Source organism: Nomascus leucogenys, chromosome 23 (genome assembly GCF_006542625.1).
Source record: "Nomascus leucogenys isolate Asia chromosome 23, Asia_NLE_v1, whole genome shotgun sequence".
Classification (NCBI taxonomy): Eukaryota; Metazoa; Chordata; class Mammalia; order Primates; family Hylobatidae; genus Nomascus; species Nomascus leucogenys.
In genome coordinates, this window is record NC_044403.1 from 2313396 (window position 1) to 2334741 (window position 21346).

General features: G+C 36.5%; 1 protein-coding gene across 1 annotated transcript in view; it reads right to left on the reverse strand.

Annotated features, from left to right (window-relative positions):
- Positions 1-21346, reverse strand: part of SYT10 (synaptotagmin 10) — a 65898-nt gene that overhangs the window by 21712 nt on the left and 22840 nt on the right. The window contains exon 3 of the mRNA XM_003277808.3: positions 10364-10931. Within this exon, the coding sequence (XP_003277856.1) occupies positions 10364-10931 (568 nt within the window). The remainder of the gene's footprint in view (positions 1-10363; positions 10932-21346) is intronic.

The following is a 21346-nucleotide window of genomic DNA, read 5'->3' on the forward strand; positions in this document are numbered from 1 at the left end:
TTCTTGGGCTTCAGTTTTCTAAACTATAAAAAGAAAGGATTAAACTTGGACTCTCTACCAATTCTAAAATAATGATTATGTGATCTAGACATGAGACTCTCAAAATCCTGCCCAGAATATACCCATGAACTTTTAAGGTAGTATGAAAAGACTTCTGACCTATTACAAATCTTACATACTTTACTCTGAGAACAAGATCTCAGGTCATGATTTAAGATATTGATTTTATTTATATACAATTATATAATTTGGGTATTTGATTGTTCAACCTGAAAGCAACAAATTGGAGCAGTAAGGAATGCAGGAAGCATGCAGACTTATAACAGAGATGAGATATTTTAAATATAAGAGAGCATTGGACAGAAATGAAAATCTGCTTTTTAAGTTTATATAATTAATGGTCACAAAGATCACTACTGTTAATAAAAGAATAATTTACATTCAGAATATTCTAATTAAAAAGCAGAAACATCTGTGGCATTTTATAAGTATTTATATTTTAAATTTCTAAGGTAAGAAACTGGGAACATAAAAATATGTTTTGGAACCTATAAAATTAACAGAGCTATTTTTTCCAGGCTACTCTTAATAAATGAAATATAATCTGTGTCTGAAATCTTAATTCTAAGAGGCAGAAATTCTTACTTTTTCAATTGCAATGAAATGTGGAGTTCCACTTTTTTTTTTTTTTTTTTTTTTTTTGAGATGGAGTCTCGCTCTGTTGCCAGGCTGGAGTGCAGTGGCGCGATCTTGGCTCACTGCAACCTCTGCCTCCTGGGTTCAAGCAATTCTCCTGCCTCAGCTTCCCAAATAGCTGGGACTAGTAAAGACGAGGTTTCACCATGTTGGCCAGGATGGTCTCAATCTCTTGACCTCATGATCTGCCCGCCTTGGCCTCCCAAAGTGCTGGGATTACAGGCGTGAGCCACCGTGCTGGGCCCAGAATTCCACATTAAGGAGATCCTTTGAAGTTCTTTATGTAATAAAGAGTAGAGTGTTTTAGCAATGATCATGGCTGTTTCTAACTTTCTGTGGTTGAAGCCGTGTCTTATCATCAGCCTTTGAAGGACTAATTTGATTTCTCCTAAGGTAATGCGCACGTAGATACACAGTCAGATACACAGCATGGTCCAGAAAGGTTATAGGAAATTAACCTGTTTGTAATTAGGAAACATTTTCTTTCTTTAGAGAATCAGTGAGGGATCCAGCAGGAAACAGATGGCACATACAAATCAGAGTAATTCCAGAGGGCTTCATGAAGGGCTATTCACAGAGATGTGAGCTGGGAGGAGGAACCACAAGAGACAGCTACCCTGGAGTGGTAACAGCAGAGGCTGTCATGACCACTAAGACTTAAAGAGCAAATGGGGACAGTTACCTGGATTCAGAAAGAAAGTGGTCAGAAGAAAAGCCTGCTTTGAGAAAAACTGCACCCTCAGATGAAGGGCATAGACAGCCTGGGGTTTTCGTGCAGGGGAAGAGAGCAATGGATAGAAATATATTTCCCAAGGTCATTCTTCCGCCCTAATATTTCTTGCCAGTTACATTACAACTATTGGCTTACAATAGGAGAGTGGCAGAAATGAGTAGGGAAAGTTAGAACTAACTGCCAGTTCATAAAGAATAGGTAGAGTCAGAAATTGGAAGGGATGGGAAGGATAGGCAGTGGAATAGGGTGTTGTTCAGGGGGGTGATACCCAGAGTGGAAGTGGAGAGAAATGAAGATGCCAAAATCCTCAATGAATGTGTGAAAAATAATTGGGATACTGTCTCCAGGTCGGAGATGAGGTCCAGGCCAGATGGCATTATGAGTATACACATCATACATTATAAAAAGAAGCAATAGTATCAGGCCGGGCGCGGTGGCTCACGCCTGTAATCCCAGCACTTTGGGAGGCCGAGGCGGGCGGATCATGAGGTCAGGAGATCGAGACCATCTTGGCTAACACAGTGAAACCCCATCTCTACTAAAAATACAAAAAATTAGCCGAGCATGGTGGCGGGCGCCTGTAGTCCCAGCTACTCGGGAGGCTGAGGCAGGAGAATGGCATGAACCCTGGGAGGCGGAGGTTGCAGTGAGCCGAGATCACGCCACTGCACTCCAGCCTGGGCGACAGACTGAGACTCGGTTTCAAAAAAAAAAAAAAAAAAAAAGCTGTAGTATCTACTCACTGAATGACAGCACACAGTATTAAAGGAACTCTGAAAACTTTCCGACTTGAACAGAAAAATGTAACACTTAAAATTATGCCTTATGATACTACTACTATGATATAATTTTTAGCATCAAGGTCTTTATTCCTATTTAATATGATAGCTATCTAAACAATAACGAAAAACCTACCATAAAATATATCCTATGGCATATATGGAACGTTTACAAATATCTGACTGTGCTAATCACTTATGTTATTTAGTCCTAACAAACTATGGTTAGCCTTCTCATAATTCCCATTTTACAGATACTATAATTAACACTTAGAGAGATTTAGTAACTTGGTCAAGCCATACACAGATAAGTGACACAGCAGGAATATAAAGCAATGTGGGTTTGTTACAGAGACTTCAGTGCTTCATTAAGCACTTAGAGGCTACATTGCCTCTAACTACAGACACAGAGAAGTCTCAAGGATATAGTGGGGAAGCTAGATGGGAGTTTTAATCTTTACCAGTACAACCATGTAGGAATTTAAATGGGAAATTATGTACATGTGATGAATTTAGGCAAAACATCATCCTTTTGCTTTCCAAACAACCCCAAATATTATGACTAAAATACGGTTGGGAGCTATTCCTTAAGGGGCTGATTGATACTCATTTTTGAATGACACCCTTTCAATGAGTCTAAATATCATACTGTGCTTACCCAGCAATTCTAGATTTATCTAAAAAGTATGGCATCAATGCTGAATTACATTTAAAACTGGTGGCACAAATTTAAGTTTCAGATTTGCATTAACTTTGACTTTTTTATTCTGTAAAACAGAAGCCTGTAATCAATGTTACAGGAAGCTGCTGTTTAAACTGCTAATAAAAGGCTAATATGATAATTGTTGTGGGCTATTTCATAGCCGCTTACCTACAGTCTTTCCCATGAAAGTAAAAGTAGTCAAAACACACTGATTAGACAACAAAACCTTGTTCTCTAAATGTGCATAGATGTGATCTAACATGAAAATAACAATAAATTATGATGATTTACTTAATATTATTCATGAGACAAAGCTCCTTTAAGTTGGCTGGCTGAGTTAGGCAGATATTAAGGCCAAGAAAAATCATACTTTGGGAACTGAACTCTCATGGTCTTATGATAGTATATGAAGGACTCTACTATTTTTAAACTGAAGTTAAATTTAATTTTAAATTAACATAGATGCTTCCTATCAATTCTAGCAAGGTAAAAGACCTTACATACAGGTTCATGGAATTTACTTTCACCATTTGAGTTAATCTATAATCAGTTACTGGTGGCCCATAAGCAGATGTGTAATCTGTGACACACCAAGGCCAGGTTTATTGCAGAGATGAAACAGAAAACTAGGAATGTTCATAGAGGAGCAGATGTGGGTTCATTGTCCCAACCTGCAGGTTGGTAGCCACAGTACTGTCTGTTACACCCCAGGAGACCTGGTAAGACAGACAGCCCCTGACCAGAAAGGTTAGCTACCTACTGTCCCACTTTCCATCATACCCTTTTCCTTAAAATAAAACTGGAATTTTGCCACTCTTTAAAATGTTATTAGCTGACACATATTTCATAGTGAATGAACTTTAGAAGATAATTCATTGATAGCTAAATGCGAAAAATATATAGTATTATTCTGATCCTATGATTGATCCAGGATGATTGGGGGTAGAATTAAAAAGACATCTCTAGATTAAAAAGAATTTTAAATATTAAAAAATTTTAGTAATGTGTAAGATGTTATTTCAAACTGAAGCTCAGCAGGTACATCCAATACTCTGGATTGCTGACACAATGAATACGACAGTTCCTTTGTACCTGTCCTGTCAAGGTCTACTCTTTCAAACAATACCAGACAGATGCTTAGTTAGAATATAATAGATTCATTTTATACCTGTAACCAGGTCAATGTGATATACACAAGCAACTTCCTTACTTGCAAGAATTTTAAAGTGTGTAGAACACAGTTGGTGCAAAAAAAAATTTTCATTGAATAGGTAAGTAAATAAATAAATATGCAAATGAAGGTAGTTCTGTTAAAAAAAGGAAATCTTTTCCTTGTCTACCTATATTTTCAATGGCTTCTTGAGTATGCATAGGAAAACTACATTTAAATATTCAAAATACATTAGTCTTGGTCGGGTGTGGTGGCTCACGCCTGTAATCCCAACACTTTGGGAGGCTGAGGCAGGCAGATCACTTGAGGTCAGGAGTTCGAGACCAGCCTGGCTAACATGGTGAAACCCCATCTCCACTAAAAATACAAAAATTAGCTGGGCATGGTGGCACACGCTGTAATACCAGCTAATCAGGAGGCTGAGGCAGGAGAATTGCTAGAACTTGGGGAAGTGGAGGCTGCAGTGAGCCGAGACCACACCACTACACTCCAGCTTGAGGGATAGAGCGAGATTCTGTCTCAAAAAAAAAAAAAAAATAGTCTTTATAGTGATTGACTTTCTAACAAAATTCAACATGATGTTATGCAAAATAGCTTAAACATAAAATGTATATAAAGCCACATGCTGCAAATCATTCTTTTTCTATAGTCATTCATCCAGTTTCTACCATATATTCATTCTATCCAGTTGCCAATAGGTGACTCCTACTACTAAATTCCTGTGTGTCTTTACATAGACTTTTTTGTATATATAACTGAATATGAATATATATTTCTCCTTTACATTTCAGAAATAGCAGCATAGGGTATACACTGTTTTTTAATAGGATTATTCCTTATGCTGGAGATGTTTCTGTGCTAGTATTAGAGGTGGCTGGCTTGCCAGATATGTGATATACAGCAGGGTGATTGCTAAAGTGAAAACTAAATTTTTGCACAGAATAAAGATTCACCTTTATTGTTTCTTTTGTCAGTATCAAATTGCAAAACAATTGCTACTTCCTAAAAAATATTAATCCTTCATATATAATTTATTATTAATGAAATCATAAATGCAAAATATATGCCTCTTGTTTCAACCTGATAACATTTTTGTTAATAAATTTAAAATGTTCCTGCTTGATTTCATGTATATATGGGTGCCATGCCCTGAATATTAAAAAGAATTTGTCTAAAAAAAGTAGTTAACATTAACAAAGTACACCTAAGCATATCCTTGTTTACTTGCAATCAATAGGGTACGACATCATATTGTTTTTTCCTCTGGTAGTGGTAGATCTGTATTTATACATCTCTACACTTAATCTCATAAGAAAATTTGCTATGTTATTTATTCAAAAAGCATTTATTCATTAACCACTAAGCACTCATATTATGTAAGGGATGCAAGAGATATACAAGATAGTTTCTGCTTTCCAGAAGCTCAGAGTCTAGTGGCAGACATAAGACAAATACCTGCAGAATGTTTAAATTAAGTGCAGCAGACAATGCTTCCATTAGCATATATGAGCTTCTTTCCATTCTCATTGTCACCAGCCTCAGTAGGCTTTGTCCATTTCATCTAGTCTGTGGTGTTAGATTCCTACCTGAGCACTACATTTCACAATCTCCCACTTTGATCCATTGTACACGTGGCTTGCCATATGAGATAATGGCTTCAGTGATTTCACTCTTCTAACAAAAAACAAAATAAATAGAAACTCCCATGACATTAAATGTCCTCTTGATTATAGATTAAATATACCATTCTGGTTTGGGTTCCCTTTAGTCTCTTCATTTCACATTCACAGTTTACTTTTCTGCCCCCTGAAAACATGCTACAGTCTTGATTTATTTCCTTTTCCTCATGCTGTTTTTTTCTTCAAGAATCATCCAACTCTTTTCTTCAAAATTCTGTCATCATGGAAAGGCAATCTGAAATGTTTTCCTATGGGATATAGTCTGTACCAAAAAGTGTGTGTGTAGACAAGACCACATTTGTGGGGGCTATCAGGAAACGATTATATAATTTACACTGAGGCATATACTTTATTTCTTTGTTATTTGTCTCCTTTGTTAAAGTCCTTGAGTAAAACTTGTATTTTACTAGTGTTTCTTTCAATTTTAGAACTAAACTTTGTTCATAGAAAGTTCTCAGTAAATATTTATGTAATAAAATTAAAGTTATTTGAACCAAATGCTGTAGAACAGAAAATTTTAGAGAACGAACTGTTCTAGGAAGATTTTTTTGGATAAGACCTTGCACAGGCCTTTGGACCTGTGGAAAAAAGTATGACAGAGACACTGTAATGAAAATTTGTAGGAATGAGACACTTAAGACCCTTAAAAACAACAATCACAAAAGCTGCTAGTCTGATTTTCATGGAGTCTTATTTTCTACAATTATGAGATATAATTATATAATTAGCATGAAGAAGGAAAAAGCCATGGCATTGACAACAATATGATAATAAAGCAGGTCTTAATGATTCTGAGAAGAATCATTAAAAATTAAAGATACACCAGCTAGTGCTTTTCAAACTGATAGCAAAATGGCATTTTTTTCCCCAGTAAATTTTGGTCTAAATTACATTGGAGATTTGCAATTATATAAAGGTACTCTTTAAAAATCTCATAAATGATTATTTCAAATAAAAACTTTAGTTATAAGAGTTCTTACAATTATAAAGTTATAAGAATTATAAGAATATTTATATTTGTCATCATTGCATCATTGTCTCTTAATCTGATACATTTTTTTTTTTTTTGAGACAGAGTCTCACTCTGTTGCCCAGGCTGGTGTGCAGTGGCACCATCTTGGTTCACTGTAGCCTCCACCTCCCAGTTCAAATGATTCTCCTGCCTCAGCCTCCCAAATAGCTGGGACTACAGCTGCGTGCCACCATGCCCAGCTAATTTTTTATTTTTATTAGAGATGGGGCTTTACTCACCATGTTAGCCAAGCTGGTCTCAAAATCCCGACCTCAGGTGATCCACCCATCTCGGTCTCCCAGAGTGCTGGGATTACAGGCATGAGCCACCGTGCCCGGCCGATAGCCTTTTAATCCAGTATTTATTTTATTTGTTACATAAACTCTTTTATATCTGTGTCTGCATAGTTTGATTTGCCTTTGTAGGTTTCCACAGGACTTAAACAAGTGAGAGCATATACTACATTTCTTTTTATTTATTTCTTCTTATTCTCCATTTTTCTAGAAGACTCAATAATTTCTGCACGAAATTCTTAAAAATTAATGACGTGTGAATAGAAAAAGAAAGTTTCTTAATGAAATTTCCACCTACATCATTTTTTTTCATTTTTACCAATAAGAAGATGTAACATTGCTTAATGATTTTTCAAAGGCTGAACAGAAATTTTAATTAAATACTACCCTAACCATAACATTTGGCCACATAGTCTAGAAATTCAGGTTTCATTACTATGTTCCCAAATAAAAACCCAGAAGCAATATTCTGAACAATGTGTGGTTCAAAGTTCTAGTTAAAAGAGAATGCCCTTTTATTAGAATAATCTAAAAATACATTTTATTTTCTGCCTACTTCTTTTTATATTCAGAATTCTGAAATGAGAATGTCTGCAGATATGACAGGTGGAATAAAGGTAGCCCCAAAGATAGGCTTGCCCTAATTCCTGGAATCTGTGAATAATATTACTTAAATGGCAAAAGGGGCTTTGTGGATGTGATTAAGATTACGGATTTTGAGATGGGGAGATTTTCCTAGATTACCCACTGGGCCCAGTATAAGGCAGTGAATGCCTGTGGCCTCTAGAATCAGGAAAATGCAAGAAAATGGGTCTCCCCAAGAGCCTGCAGAAAAGAATGCAGCCTTGTCAACCACATTCATTTTATTTAAGTTAGTAAGATCCATGTCAGATTTTTATTTTTATTTTTATTTATTTTTTTGAGACGGAGTCTCGCTCTGTCGCCCAGGCTGGAGTGCAGTGGCTGCGATCTTGGCTCACTGTGACCTCCGCCTCCCGGGTTCAAGCAATTCTCTGGCTTCAGCCTCCCAAGTAGCTGGGATTACGGGCATGTGACACCATGTCTGGCTAATTTTTTGTATTTTTAGTAGAGACGGGGTTTCACCATGCTGGCCAGGCTGGTCTTGAACTCTTGACCTCGTGATCCACCCACCTCGGCCTCCCGAAGTGTTGGGAATTACACGCGTGAGCCACTGCACCTGGCCCCATGTCAGGTTTCTAATCAAACTGTAAAATGTTTGTGGAAGACTAAATTTGCGGTAATTTCTAACCAAACTGTAGAAGATTTCTAACCAAACTGTAAAATGTTTGTGTAAGCTAAATTTGTGGTAATTTTTATAACAGCAATAAAAACTAATATACAAGGCACATGGGAGAGTTGAAAATAAATTTAAGTAATTTATTAATATTTACCAAACAATGAATAAACATTATTAGCAATGAGAAACTACAGTTTCCACAAGGAACTCCTGCTTTTTTCTAAGTAGAACCAGTTTGGAAAACGTATGAATGTTAAAAAAAAAAAGTCATTGTCAATCTCCTAGTTGGTTATACCAATTTTTAGATTTTATTGGCAGATTATTTACCTCTGAGCCTGAATATATGTACAGAACATACTTCACTTTTTTATAGAAATGTTTTTGTTGCAATCCTAGCACTTAGAGCATGCCAAGCATATATAGGTAAATATTTGTTGAATAAATAAAAAGTAATAATAAGACTGAGGAATCAAGAAAAATAATCTAACAATTAATTGCCATCTGCCTTTGTAGAATTCTAGAAGGTGTTATTTTTAAAAACAATAAAAATTAGTATTCATCATATTTTCCCTGTGGGAATATAGGTAATAAAATGAACACAAATGTGAAATCAAAAGAGCCCCACTGTGCATTTGAAATATGAGCCACTTTCAAAATTCCTTCTTTGTTCACTAATAGATATCGCAATAGAGATTATGACACAAAAATCCAACAACTAAAAATGTTATAATGCTGGAATACATATTGAACTGGCAGCATAAATTTTTAAATTAATTTATCCACGTAATTTACAATGACAATATAATTATCCCACATACTGACTGTAATTAGTAAAACATTCATAACTGGAAAAACACAAAAGGAGATATTTTGAATTAAAAAAGTATGCTTATATTTTAAATAATCCCTTGTCTCTGTTCAAAACTTCCACATTCTAAACTTGTAAGTTGTGATACAGCTCAAACAAAAGACGGTTAATATGTAAAAACAACCTGATGGTAAAAAATTAAATGTCCCCATTTAAAAACTAATAAACTAACGAAAACAATCTAACTTAAGAGATCACTTCTCTAATTCCACTTCTATAATTCTATACCGGACAAATAATCTTGAAAAAAAAAAACAGATTTACAAAAAAAGAACACAATTTTTCATATAACAAAATTTATCCCTAACTTAAATGTCTAACAGTAAGAAAATGGTTAAGTAAATGGATCATGTATTTCAATATCATGCACTAAAACAAATATAGAATGAAAGAAAATTGGCATGAAAAAATTAAACTTAGTATGGTCTTAATATTCTAAAATATGCATAGCAAAAAGTTGGAAGGCAATATGCCAAAATATTAAATATAATTGGTAGCATTGTAGATTATTTTAATTTTATGCTATGTGTTTTTACTCTGTTTTTTAAATTTTCAATACTAAAGTTGGTATTATTTTATAATCAGAAAGTGTTTTGTAATGAAAAAGAAAAGTTTTAATGTAAACAATGATTACTTCTTGATCACTGATCATTTCATACATTGTAATTGTGTGTGAAAGCTTCTGAAGTAATGGGTTGTTTCCGATCAAACCAAGGACTTTTCCAAATAGCATCAAAGTACATTTTAGGTTTGATCTGATGAATTATCTTAAACAATGAAATCATTATTCTTAAAGAGTGAAATAATTTCTAAAATAATGAAATTAACAAAATTACCTTAAATAATGAAAGTCAATACTAACTTTGAGGAAACTGGGTGCTGCAGATAGGATATTTATATTACAGATGAAGAGTTTAAAGGAGAAATAGCCTACCGGTTCTGCTAATTTATAAGAGCTATGTTTTTTTATTTACACAATCACTAGGGTTACCAATATATTCAGCATTAGGTGCCTGAATTATTATTAGTAGAAATGAAACCCTACCTTTGCAGGATCTTAGACATAAATTCCATAACTCTGTAAGACTTATTCCGGCAATTTGGGTAATAATTAGTCACATATCATTGTAAGTCAAATAAAAAACAATATATTGGTGGAATTACTACTTACTGTGGTAGCACAATGAATATCTTTCCATACTGTGGCTTCCCTGGAGAGATCAGAGACTTCAAACAAATTATCAAGAATCACTTCCCCAATCATGTCATGTCTAGAAAATCTGTCAAAATCATACACACTGAAATGTAGTTTTCGGTTGCTTAGTTGATCATATGCTACAGGAAATTGAAAAGTTTCATCAAATAGAGGATTTAAAGTCTTTCTGTGCACGCGGGTCTGAAATTTCTTTTTCCTGTCTGGAAGAAGATACATCTTCACATAAGGGTCAGAAGTTCCCGTGAAGTCTTTAGCAGGGAGATCTAAAGCTTTGATGATGTTAACAACTAGAAGTTCATTTTCATAATCATACTGGAGGGTAAAGTTAAGTTTCCCACAGATTTTGACATCTTCTTTTTGGCTGCCCTCAGAGTCAACTGATCTCTGTTTGTAGAGTTCTGGCTTTATCCTCCCAATGCTGGTAGTTGTTCCTCCTCGTTGTAAAACAGGTTCTGTGCCCATGCTAAAGTCAACACTGGAAACCTGCATTTGCCTCGGCAGGTGTCTTCGGAAGGAATTGTGGCTGAACACACACACATATACACAAAATCATTGAGGGAGATCATTTCGATGAGAATGTTATGCAGCGTCATATAAACTCTCCCCCACCCCCAGAATAGTGAAAAGATATCTATATCTACATAGATAGACACATACATATAATCAAAGAGGTACTTTTGAAAAAATAAAGAAGTACAATATTCAAAGAGAAGTCTCCTAAAATTCCAGAACACCGGAAACACTTCAATGTTCTTTTTGTTTGTTTGTTTTGTTTTGTTTTGTTTTGATTTTTTGAGACAGGGTCTTGTTCTGTCACCCCAGCTGGAGTACAGTAGTGCTGTTACAGCTCACTGTAGCTTAAAACTCCTGACCTCAAGCCATCCTCTGGCCTCCGCCTCCTGAGTAGCTGGGACTACAGGCGTGCGCCACCACACCTGCCCAGTTAATTTTTAAATTTTTTGTAGAGACAGAGTCTTGCTATGTTGCCCAGGCTGGTCTTGAACTTCTGGGCTCATGCAATCCTCTCACCTCAGTCTCCCAAAGTGCTGGGATAACACAAGTGAGCCACAGCACGTGGCTGGCCAATGTTAATTTTCATATGCTTTTGGAATTTTGTACTCTCAATCATAAGCACGTAATTAAAAACAATTCTAAAGAAACATGATTAGCAAAAAAATTCAATATTCCACAGAAAATTGTGAATGTTATCTATCATCTGGGTCTATCTAGATGTAAGTATTATACAGACAAATTCATTCAGATGTCTGGTTTCTTTTCATCTGGATATTTGAGTCTCATAAATTTCACATTTTAGTGACTATAGTATTAAAATTAAAAACATGTTATAGGTCCATATTTTCTTATAATGAGTTGCTTCTAACTCTTAATCTAACTAAATGAATATTTACTTTTAAAAAGAATATATAGTTGTGGCAGCCAAAAATGAGTACATTTTCTTTTTTTCAACATGCTGTGGTCTTCAGAAACTCTAAGGATAAAAACAAATGTAGAATTTTAGAATTTGAGCCCAACAAAACAAGTTTTTTAAAAATTCAGACTGAATTTCCTATAGTCACTATTACTACTCATCTAGTCAACATTTCCAGAATATTAAATATATAAGCTTACTAATGTCTTCTACATGTGACTTGCATTAAAGATCTGCTTCTTTTATACTTCCTCCATGCTTTCTGGCATGAACTGTGCCAACCTACCCATCTCCTCAAATCTTAGTTCCAGGTCTTTTGTTGTATTTCTTGTCAGTCTGTCCATCAGACTAATCATCAGTTCTTGGACTATAATTATTGTCTTGAATCTGATGGCTTCTCAGATAAATCCCAGCTACATAAACTTCTAGTCTTGTATCTCTAAATTTCTAAGGAAGATTTCTAAACAGATGTCTTCATTTCTCCCCAAATGCAAGCAAACTCATCATTTTCTCCCTTTTGCTTGCAAATCGGTTCTTTATCCCACAATCTCTGACAATAGCACTAATATTTTTTATCAGTCACTCATGCTTCCAAGAATGAAGTATGCTTTGAATCATTCTCCCTTTACCCGTAGGATTTACTCAGTTTTCTAAATCCTGTTGCTTTTCCTTTGAAACATCTCATATAGTTGTTCATTCCACTCCTTTTCCATTGCTATGGAGTCCAGATCCTTATCTCCATATATTTTGCTTTCTCTAGTCACCTTCAACTGGCTTTTTGTTTTCCTTCCAGCTCTGTCTTATACTTAATACCCAGTCAGTACACCCTCAGAACACTGATTTCAAAATACTTTATTCACTTCTGTTGTCTATTGCAGCAGGTCTACACCTGTTACAGCACTAAGTAATATGGATGACATTGCATGATTAATATTTGATTCACTGATGCACACATGAAGCTCGATTTCTTTTCTTTTGAAATGGGTTCTCACTCTGTCACCCAGGCTGGAGTGCAGTGACACAATCTTGGCTCACTGCAACCTCGACCTCCCAGGTTGAGGCGATTCTCCTGCCTCAGGCTCCCAAGTAGCTGAGATTAGAGGCTCCTGCCACCGCACCTGGTTAATTTTTGTATTTTTGGTAGAGATGGGGTTTCACCATGTTGGCCAGGCGGGTCTCGAACTCCTGACCTTAAGTGATCTGCCCACCTCCACCTCCCAAAGTGCTGGGATTACAGGCGTGAGAAGACTGATTTCTTTTCTTTTCTTTTTTTTGAGATGGAGTCTTGCTCTGTCGCCCAGGCTGGAGTGCAGTGGCGTGATCTTGGCTCACTGCAAGCTCCACTTCCCGGGTTCACGCCATTCTCCTCCCTCAGCCTTCCGAGTAGCTGGGACTACAGGTGCCTGCCACCACGCCCGGCTAATTTTTTGGTATTTTTAGTAGAGATGGGGTTTCACCATTTAGTAGAGATGGGGTTAGCCAGGATGGTCTCGATCTCCTGACCTCAAAGAAAAGTTTACAAATTAGTGACCATCCAGAAGTGAGATGCCTGGGCACAATACCATTTGAGAAGTAGTGACAGGAGCTGAGGATGTTGAACCTAGAAAGGAGAAGCAGTTGAAGAATAGGGTAAAGATGGATTAAGGCTAGCTGTCTTCTAATGCTCGAAGGACTGTCATGACAGCATTTAGGAATTTATGGAAGGTGCAGGAAGATAAACTTTAGCTTAATATAAAGGAACGTTTAAAATAATCTGGAGCTATCCAACACAGTGAAGTAGTGAACTTCTTCAAGCTGGAAATGTAGAACAAAGGTTAGATGCTGAAGAAAAATATTTCTGCCTCAAGTACGATTTTGGCTTCAAGTCTAGCATCTCACTTGAGGCAGGAAACATTAAGTGTTTTCTAACCTTAAGTTTATTCTGTGATTCTCTGTCATTCTATAGTCCTTCAGTAATTTTACGGGCCTAAATGTTTACAACGCAGCATCAATATTATGTGCATTAATAAAATGGAACTTGTTAAAATCAGAATTATAATCTAAAGTGTTGCCAAGTTCATTCTCTTATGTTTAATTTGCTTATTTACTTTAACTGGACTGAACTGTTGATCAGTAATTCAAAAAACACCATAAGAAATGCTTAGGGCTGTATTGAAACTAATTCAACCTCTCTGTATGGTCCCCTTTCATACAGATAAGGAAAACAAACCGAAATGAGCTGTGAGAGTATCAGTAGCTCTGCTTGTTTCTACTGTACTTCTCAAACATTTGTTTAAAGGACCTATAGTTCAGTACATATATTGCAAATTAAAGACTCAAACTAGTAAAGTGGTGGAAAGGTGTCACAGGTGAAAGTAAACCGCAGTGTTTTTGAAAGTTCTCGTCCTCTACATTCTGCTCAGCTTCACCCCCAGAATGAGAAGTTTTTAGTGTGCTGTCACAGAGAATTACATGGATAAAAGGAGAAAGCCTATGGAAAAATGATATTCCAATATCAGATTAGTGCTAAAGTATGCCAAAAATTAGAATATGAAAAAAAAATGTCCAATACAATTTGGAAGAAAATTAAAAAGAATAATAAAAGATAGGAAAAATATGGAAATATACACTACAACATTTTCACAATAAAAAGTTAGGATGCCTTTGCTCTTCAGATGTTGCCAGTAAAAGCTAACATAGGAGTACTTACGATGTTGCAGGTATGGGTGTAAATTCTTTATCAATTCAACTGAGCCTCATGTAAGCCAATCAGGTACTTACTATTATGTTCCCAAATGAGGACACTGAGGCACAGAGAAGTGAGTAATGTATTCAAAGTCTTGCTGGTAAGCAGGTGCTAAAATTAAAATTTCACTGAGGCAGTCTGGGTCTAGTGGCCACACCCCTAACCACCATGCTATATATACACTGTCATATTAATGGTTATCCTATTTGATTAAATTACTTCAAAAATCAATAATTCTACTAAATAACCATATAAAATATTAAAGTATCATTTTATATGCTTTTAAATGTTTTCCACTTAAATATTATATATAACATAATTATGTAATCCACTAAGATCTAAAGTTTATTTGGTTAAGATAGCTTGATATCTTAGAGTTTTTGGAGGTGCTTTTAACTTATTTGACTTGTTACCAAAAATTGGAAGGGAGCACAAATGTTTAATTTGTAAATGAAATTATGATCAGACCATTGTGTACAAAATTCTTATCGAGTTTATGGTTATGATACATTTTATCGGAAATGACATATTTTGAAAATGGCAGCAAAGTAAAATTTGTGGGGTGATTTGTGGTATATCACTGATTAAAAATGACTATTTTGAAATTTGACTATAATTGAAAAACCGTTACTATATAGAGAAACATACTAGAACTACTTTATCTCAAGTGAGAGAATTAGCCCCTAATTGAAACTACACTGACTTTATGACTCAATATTTTAGTTTCTGTATCTAAGTGAGTATACATGTAAAAAAGTCTTTGCTAACTTAAATCTTGAAGTGATTTGTTTCTTCAGATATATGCCACTCTAATGCATTAGGCATGACATGAAATGTATTTTGACCTTGAATCTACCCCAGATGTGAAAGATCAGGAGCTTAAATTAGGGTTAGCAAAGGTCAGAGAGAATTTATGAAAATAAAAGGAATATAAAAAGGAATATAAATGGTATGCATTACCATGAAATATTAAAAGGGTCTAGTATAATCTAGTTTGCATATTCAATATTCTTAAGATATTTAGGATATTTTATTGAATAGAAAATCTAACATTCTTGCTAAAATCACTTTCAGTTATGCAACAAGCTTTTGATTTTTGGGAGCAAAACCCCTAAGAAGTTAATTCTTTATTTTTGTATGGATTTATTCCATCATTTCACACTCCCTTGTGCTTTTCAGTATTATAAAACTTCAATTTTCTATCCTCTGTGCCAAAATTAGTAATTTCTTCTTTATGACTCTGATTATATTTTTGTAGCTGTAAAGTCCCTTTGAGAATAAAAAAGTAGTAACATTTTTGTTCTAGTAAGTCAGTGTCCTAATTATAGGGTAAATAGCACATATTCTAAGTCACAGTTTAGCTAGTCAGTTAAGACAAGCTTTAATTATTACAATGTTAAACTATTGCCATGACAACACAGATCTTCTTTTTCTTCTGGCTTTTTTTTTTTTCTCTTTTAGAATGACAGTGATTAGTGGCTATATAGTCTTAACACAAATATCCAACCAATCACAGTGCAAGTCATTTGACTGTTACTAACCCCATTCTTATCCTTCAAATCTAGTATTAGGTTGGTGCAAAAGTATTTTTTGCTGTTGAAAGCAATGGCAAAAACCGCAATTACTTTTGCACCAACCTGCAGCTGCGGGTCCTGACTGTTAGAAGGAAAACTAACGAACAGAAAGGACATCCACACCAAAACCCGATCTGTACGTCACCATCATCAAAGACCAAAGGTAGATAAAACCACAAAGATGGGGAAAAAACAGAGAAGAAAAGCTGAAAATTCTAAAAATCAGAGCACCTCTCCCCCTCCAAAGGAATGCAGCTCCTTGCCAGCAACACAACAAAGCTGGATGGAGAAAGATTTGGACGAGTTGAGAGAAGAAGGCTTCAGACGATCAAACTTCTCCGAGCTAAAGGAGGAAGTTCGAACCCATCGCAAAGAAACTAAAAACCTTGGAAAAAGATTAGACGAATGGCTAACTAGAATAACCAGTGTAGAGAAGTCCTTAAATGACCTGATGGAGCTGAAAACCAAGGCACGAGAACTACGTGACAAACGCACAAGCCTCAGTAGCCGATGTGATCAACTGGAAGAAAGGGTATCAGTGATTGAAGATCAAACTGATGAAATGAAGCGAGAAGAGAAGTTTAGAGAAAAAAGAGTAAAAAGAAATGAACAAAGCCTCCAAGAAATACGGGACTATGTGAAAAGACCAACTCTACGTCTCACCGGTGTACCTGAAAGTGACGCGGAGAATGGAACCAAGTTGGAAAACACTCTGCAGGATATTATCTAGGAGAACTTCCCCAATCTAGCAAGGCAGGCCAACATTCAGATTCAGGAAATACAGAGAACACCACGAAGATACTCCTTGAGAAGAGCAAGTCCAAGACACATAATTGTCAGATTCACCAAAGTTGAAATGAAGGAAAAAATGTTAAGGGCAGCCAGAGAGAAAGGTCGGGTTACCCAAAAAGGGAAGCCCATCAGACTAATAGTGGATCTCTCGGCAGAAACTCTACATGCCAGAAGAGAGTGGGGGCCAATCTTCAACATTCTTAAAGAAAAGAATTTTCAACCCAGAATTTCATATCCAGCCAAACTAAGCTTCATAAGTGAAGGAGAAATAACATACTTTACAGACAAGCAAATGCTGAGAGATTTTGTCACCAGCAGGCCTGCCCTGCAAGAGCTCCTGAAGGAAGCACTAAACATGGAGAGGAACAACTGGTACCAGCCACTGCAAAAACATGCCAAATTGTAAAGACCTTCAAGGCTAGGAAGAAACTGCATCAACTAACGAGCAAAATAACCAGCTAACATCATAATAACGGGATCAAATTCACACGTAACAATATTAATCTTAAATGTAAATGGGCTAAATGCTCCAATTAAAATACACAGACTGGCTAATTGGATAAAGAGTCAAGACCCATCAGTGTGCTGTATTCAGGAGACCCATCTCACGTGCAGAGACACACATAGGCTCAAAATAAAGGGATGGAGGAAGATCTACCAAGCAAATGGAAAACAAAAAAAGGCAGGGGTTGCAATCCTAGTCTCTGATAAAACAGACTTTAAACCAACAAAGATCAAAAGAGACAAAGAAGGCCACTACATAATGGTAAAGCGATCAATTCAACAAGAAGAGCTAATTATCTTAAATATATATGCACCCAATACAGGAGCACCTGATTCATAAAGCAAGTCCTTAGAGACATACAAAGAGACTTAGACTCCCACACAATAATAATGGGAGACTTTAACACCCCACTGTCAACATTAGACAGATCAACGAGACAGAAAGTTAACAAGGATATCCAGGAATTGAACTCAGCTCTGCACTAAGCGGACCTAATAGACATCTACAGAACTCTCCACCCCAAATAAACAGGATATACATTCTTCTCAGCACCACATTGCACTTATTCCAAAACTGACCACATAGTTGGAAGTAAAGCACTCCTCAGCAAATGTAAAAGAACAGAAATTATAACAAACTGTCTCTCAGACCACAGTGCAATCAAACTAGAACTCAGGATTAAGAAACTCACTCAACGCCCCTCAACTACATGGAAACTGAACAACCTGCTCCTGAATGACTACTGGGTGCATAACGAAATGAAGGCAGAAATAAAGATGTTCTTTGAAACCAGTGAGAACAAAGACAACATACCAGAATCTCTGGGACACATTTAAAGCAGTGTGTAGAGGGAAATTTATAGCACTAAATGCCCACAAGAGAAAGCAGGGAAGATCTAAAATTGACACCCTAATGTCACCATCTTATTCTTCAAAGCTAGCACTGTCCAAGCACTCTACCAGAGAAAGCAAAACTTTCCCCATCTAACCTGGAACACTGAGGGTAGCTAGACATAATCAACATTAGTTGATGGCACTGGAATATAATGTATTAATATGGTCACTTTCAAATATTTACTACAAATAGATCCTTTCCTTCCAATAAAATCTGAAGCCAGAAGTTGACTATGTAAAAAGATGGAGCTGCTGTGGTTGACATGTGGTTAGAGTCCTGGAAACTCACTGGAATACGAGCAAATTCTTCCCACCTATCAGAAGAAAGTGTTTAAAGACCTTTACAAAGAGATGAGGTGGAAAAAATGTTGGACTAGAGTCTAACTACAGTTTGGTTCCAGCTTCCCTATGTAGTGAGGACAAATTTAGGCACATCACTTAACTTGTTTGAGCTTTATTTTTCTCATTTATAAAATGGTTCTTTTACAGTTTTTGAGAAGATTAAATGATATATTATATGACTTTCCCAACTATCACTTTTCATATTAATATTAGTTATTACTATTATAATTCAGGACAGAAGGAACCGAAGTGCAAATGCCATAATGGTTTTGACAAGCTCAAATCTAGGCTTCCTGGGGACGCAGAGACAGCTGAAAGTGATTTCTATGTGAGCATGTCGTGGACCACCTCCCTGGGCTAAAGAGACCCCCTGACTTCAGATCTCAGCATCTAATGGGAAACCTATATCCTCTTGCTCTAATTTGCAATGTCTTTACTATCTATTAAATTAACCTTAGATATTGCTTAAGAAATCACAGAAGAAAAGTAAAAATATCGTTAGCAGCTTTCTATTTATTTAATAAATCATTAAATGTTTAAAAGAAATTTATCTCTATTTTAATATTAAAATCTGCATCAGAAACTCTCATCATATATTCAGTTAGATCGCCATTTCATAAACAGGCTTGAATAGCAAGACTAAATCACGTTTCCGGTAAACAAAGTTTTTATTCTGTTTCCTATTTTCTCCTGTTCAATTTGAAACAAAGACAAGAGTGATTCATTACACAAATATCTGAGCATATACCATGCAAAAAACCATAGGGAGAGTAAACTGAATAAAATGCCACAGTGGATTTTTTAAAATAATCCATTGACCTCTATATTCTTAATCCCTTTTTGGAATGTTTCTCACCTTATTACCTGGTAGAAATCTGGCTCTTCCCCAAGGACATCATTTCGTATATGTTCCTCTCACATGGTGGCTGTTATTTCCATGGCCCTTATTCCACCAGCTTGCCAGTGAAGTAACTGTTTCCTCTTGACCCCCATTACCACTTCACACCATTCTCTTTTATTTGTTGTTGTTGAGACAGAGTCTCACTCTGTCACCCAGGCTGGAGTGCAGTGGTGTGATCTCAGCTTACAGCAACCTCCTCCTCCCTGGTTCAAGCAATTCCCCTGCCTTAGCCTCCCAAGTAGCTGGGATTATAGGAGTGTGCCACCACGCCCCGCTAAGTTTTTTGTATTTTTAGTAGAAACGGGGTTTCACTATGTTGGCCAAACTGGCCTCCAACTCCTGACCTTAGGCAATCCGCCTGCCTCAGCCTCCCAAAGTGCTGAGATTACAAGTGTGAGCCACCACACCCGGCACGCGCCATTCTCTTTTAAGCTACCACACCCATCTCTGAAGCTCAAGTCAAGAAATCACACTTCCATTACCACTTACTGCTAGTGATTTATTGATATCGAAAACCCTTTCTATAAAGTCTTCATTATCTTAGTCTTCTGGTTCATAAACATTCTCTTTTACAATGTTTCTGCTGTAATTCCGACAATCTAAGTGCTTCTTCCAACCCTTTGGCCTCTAGGTTCAGTGAACTCCTCTCTTCCAATGATGTTCTCTACTTAACCTCAGTCAGTATCATGTAAATAGCCAGATTTTGTCATCATCAACTGCAAGCTGTCCACAACCACAATTTCAGGCATGCTTCCCTCTGATCAACACTTCCTACCTTTTCAGGTTCCTTTAAGATAGAAGAAATAATGGTATGCTCTTGTGCTGAGGATACTAATAAAATAGAGAGGGAGAATTAATAATGCAAGCATCAGAGAGGAGGATTCTTAGAAGTGACAGGAGGTAAAATGGGATCTAACATGAAAGTGGAGGGATTTGTTATAGACAGGAGCATTGATAGTTAACGTACTATCCATCTGGAAGGCAAATACATGGGATAGATCCTGGTAAGAGGGTTGATGACGCAGTGGGAGCCTGTGGAAGGTTTCTGCCCTTTGCTTCAATTTTCTTAGTAAAATGGGAAGTAAGGTCATTAATTAAAACTGAGAAGAGGAAGAAGGTGATAGAAGTTTGAAAAAAAGTGAGAAGGTATAAAATGGTGTGGTTTGAATGCCCCCTCCAAAACTCACGTTGAAACTTAATCCCTGATGTGGCAGTATTGAGAGGCAGAGCCTGTACTGTAAGACATGACTAGGGCATAAGGGCTCTGCCCTCATGAATGGATTAAATCCATTCATGAACCAATGGATTAATGAGTTAATAGATTTGCGGATGATCACGGGAGTGGAGCTGCTGGCTTTATAAGAAGAGGAAGAGAGAGCTGAGCTAGCATATTAGCATACTCTGCCCCTTTGCCTCGAGATGTTCTGCACCACCCTGGGACTCTGCAGAGTCCTCACCGGGAAGAAGACCCTTGCCAGATGTGGCCCCTCAACCAGGGACTTCAAAGCTTTTCTAACTGTAAGAAATAAATTCATTTTCCTTATAAATTATCCAGCTTCTGGTATTCTGCTATGAGCAACAGAAAATGTATCAACACAATAGTCTTGTGACTCTCAAAAGATTGAGAGGGGAAACAGATTGCTGTGCAGCATTAGCTAGCTAAATGAGGAATGTGGTCATGAATTTCAAGTGGATCCATGAGAGTTGTTTATATTTTTTCCAGTCATATTCATTTGCACATGTGCAAGTGTAGAGATGACAGAGCAATGAATTCAGC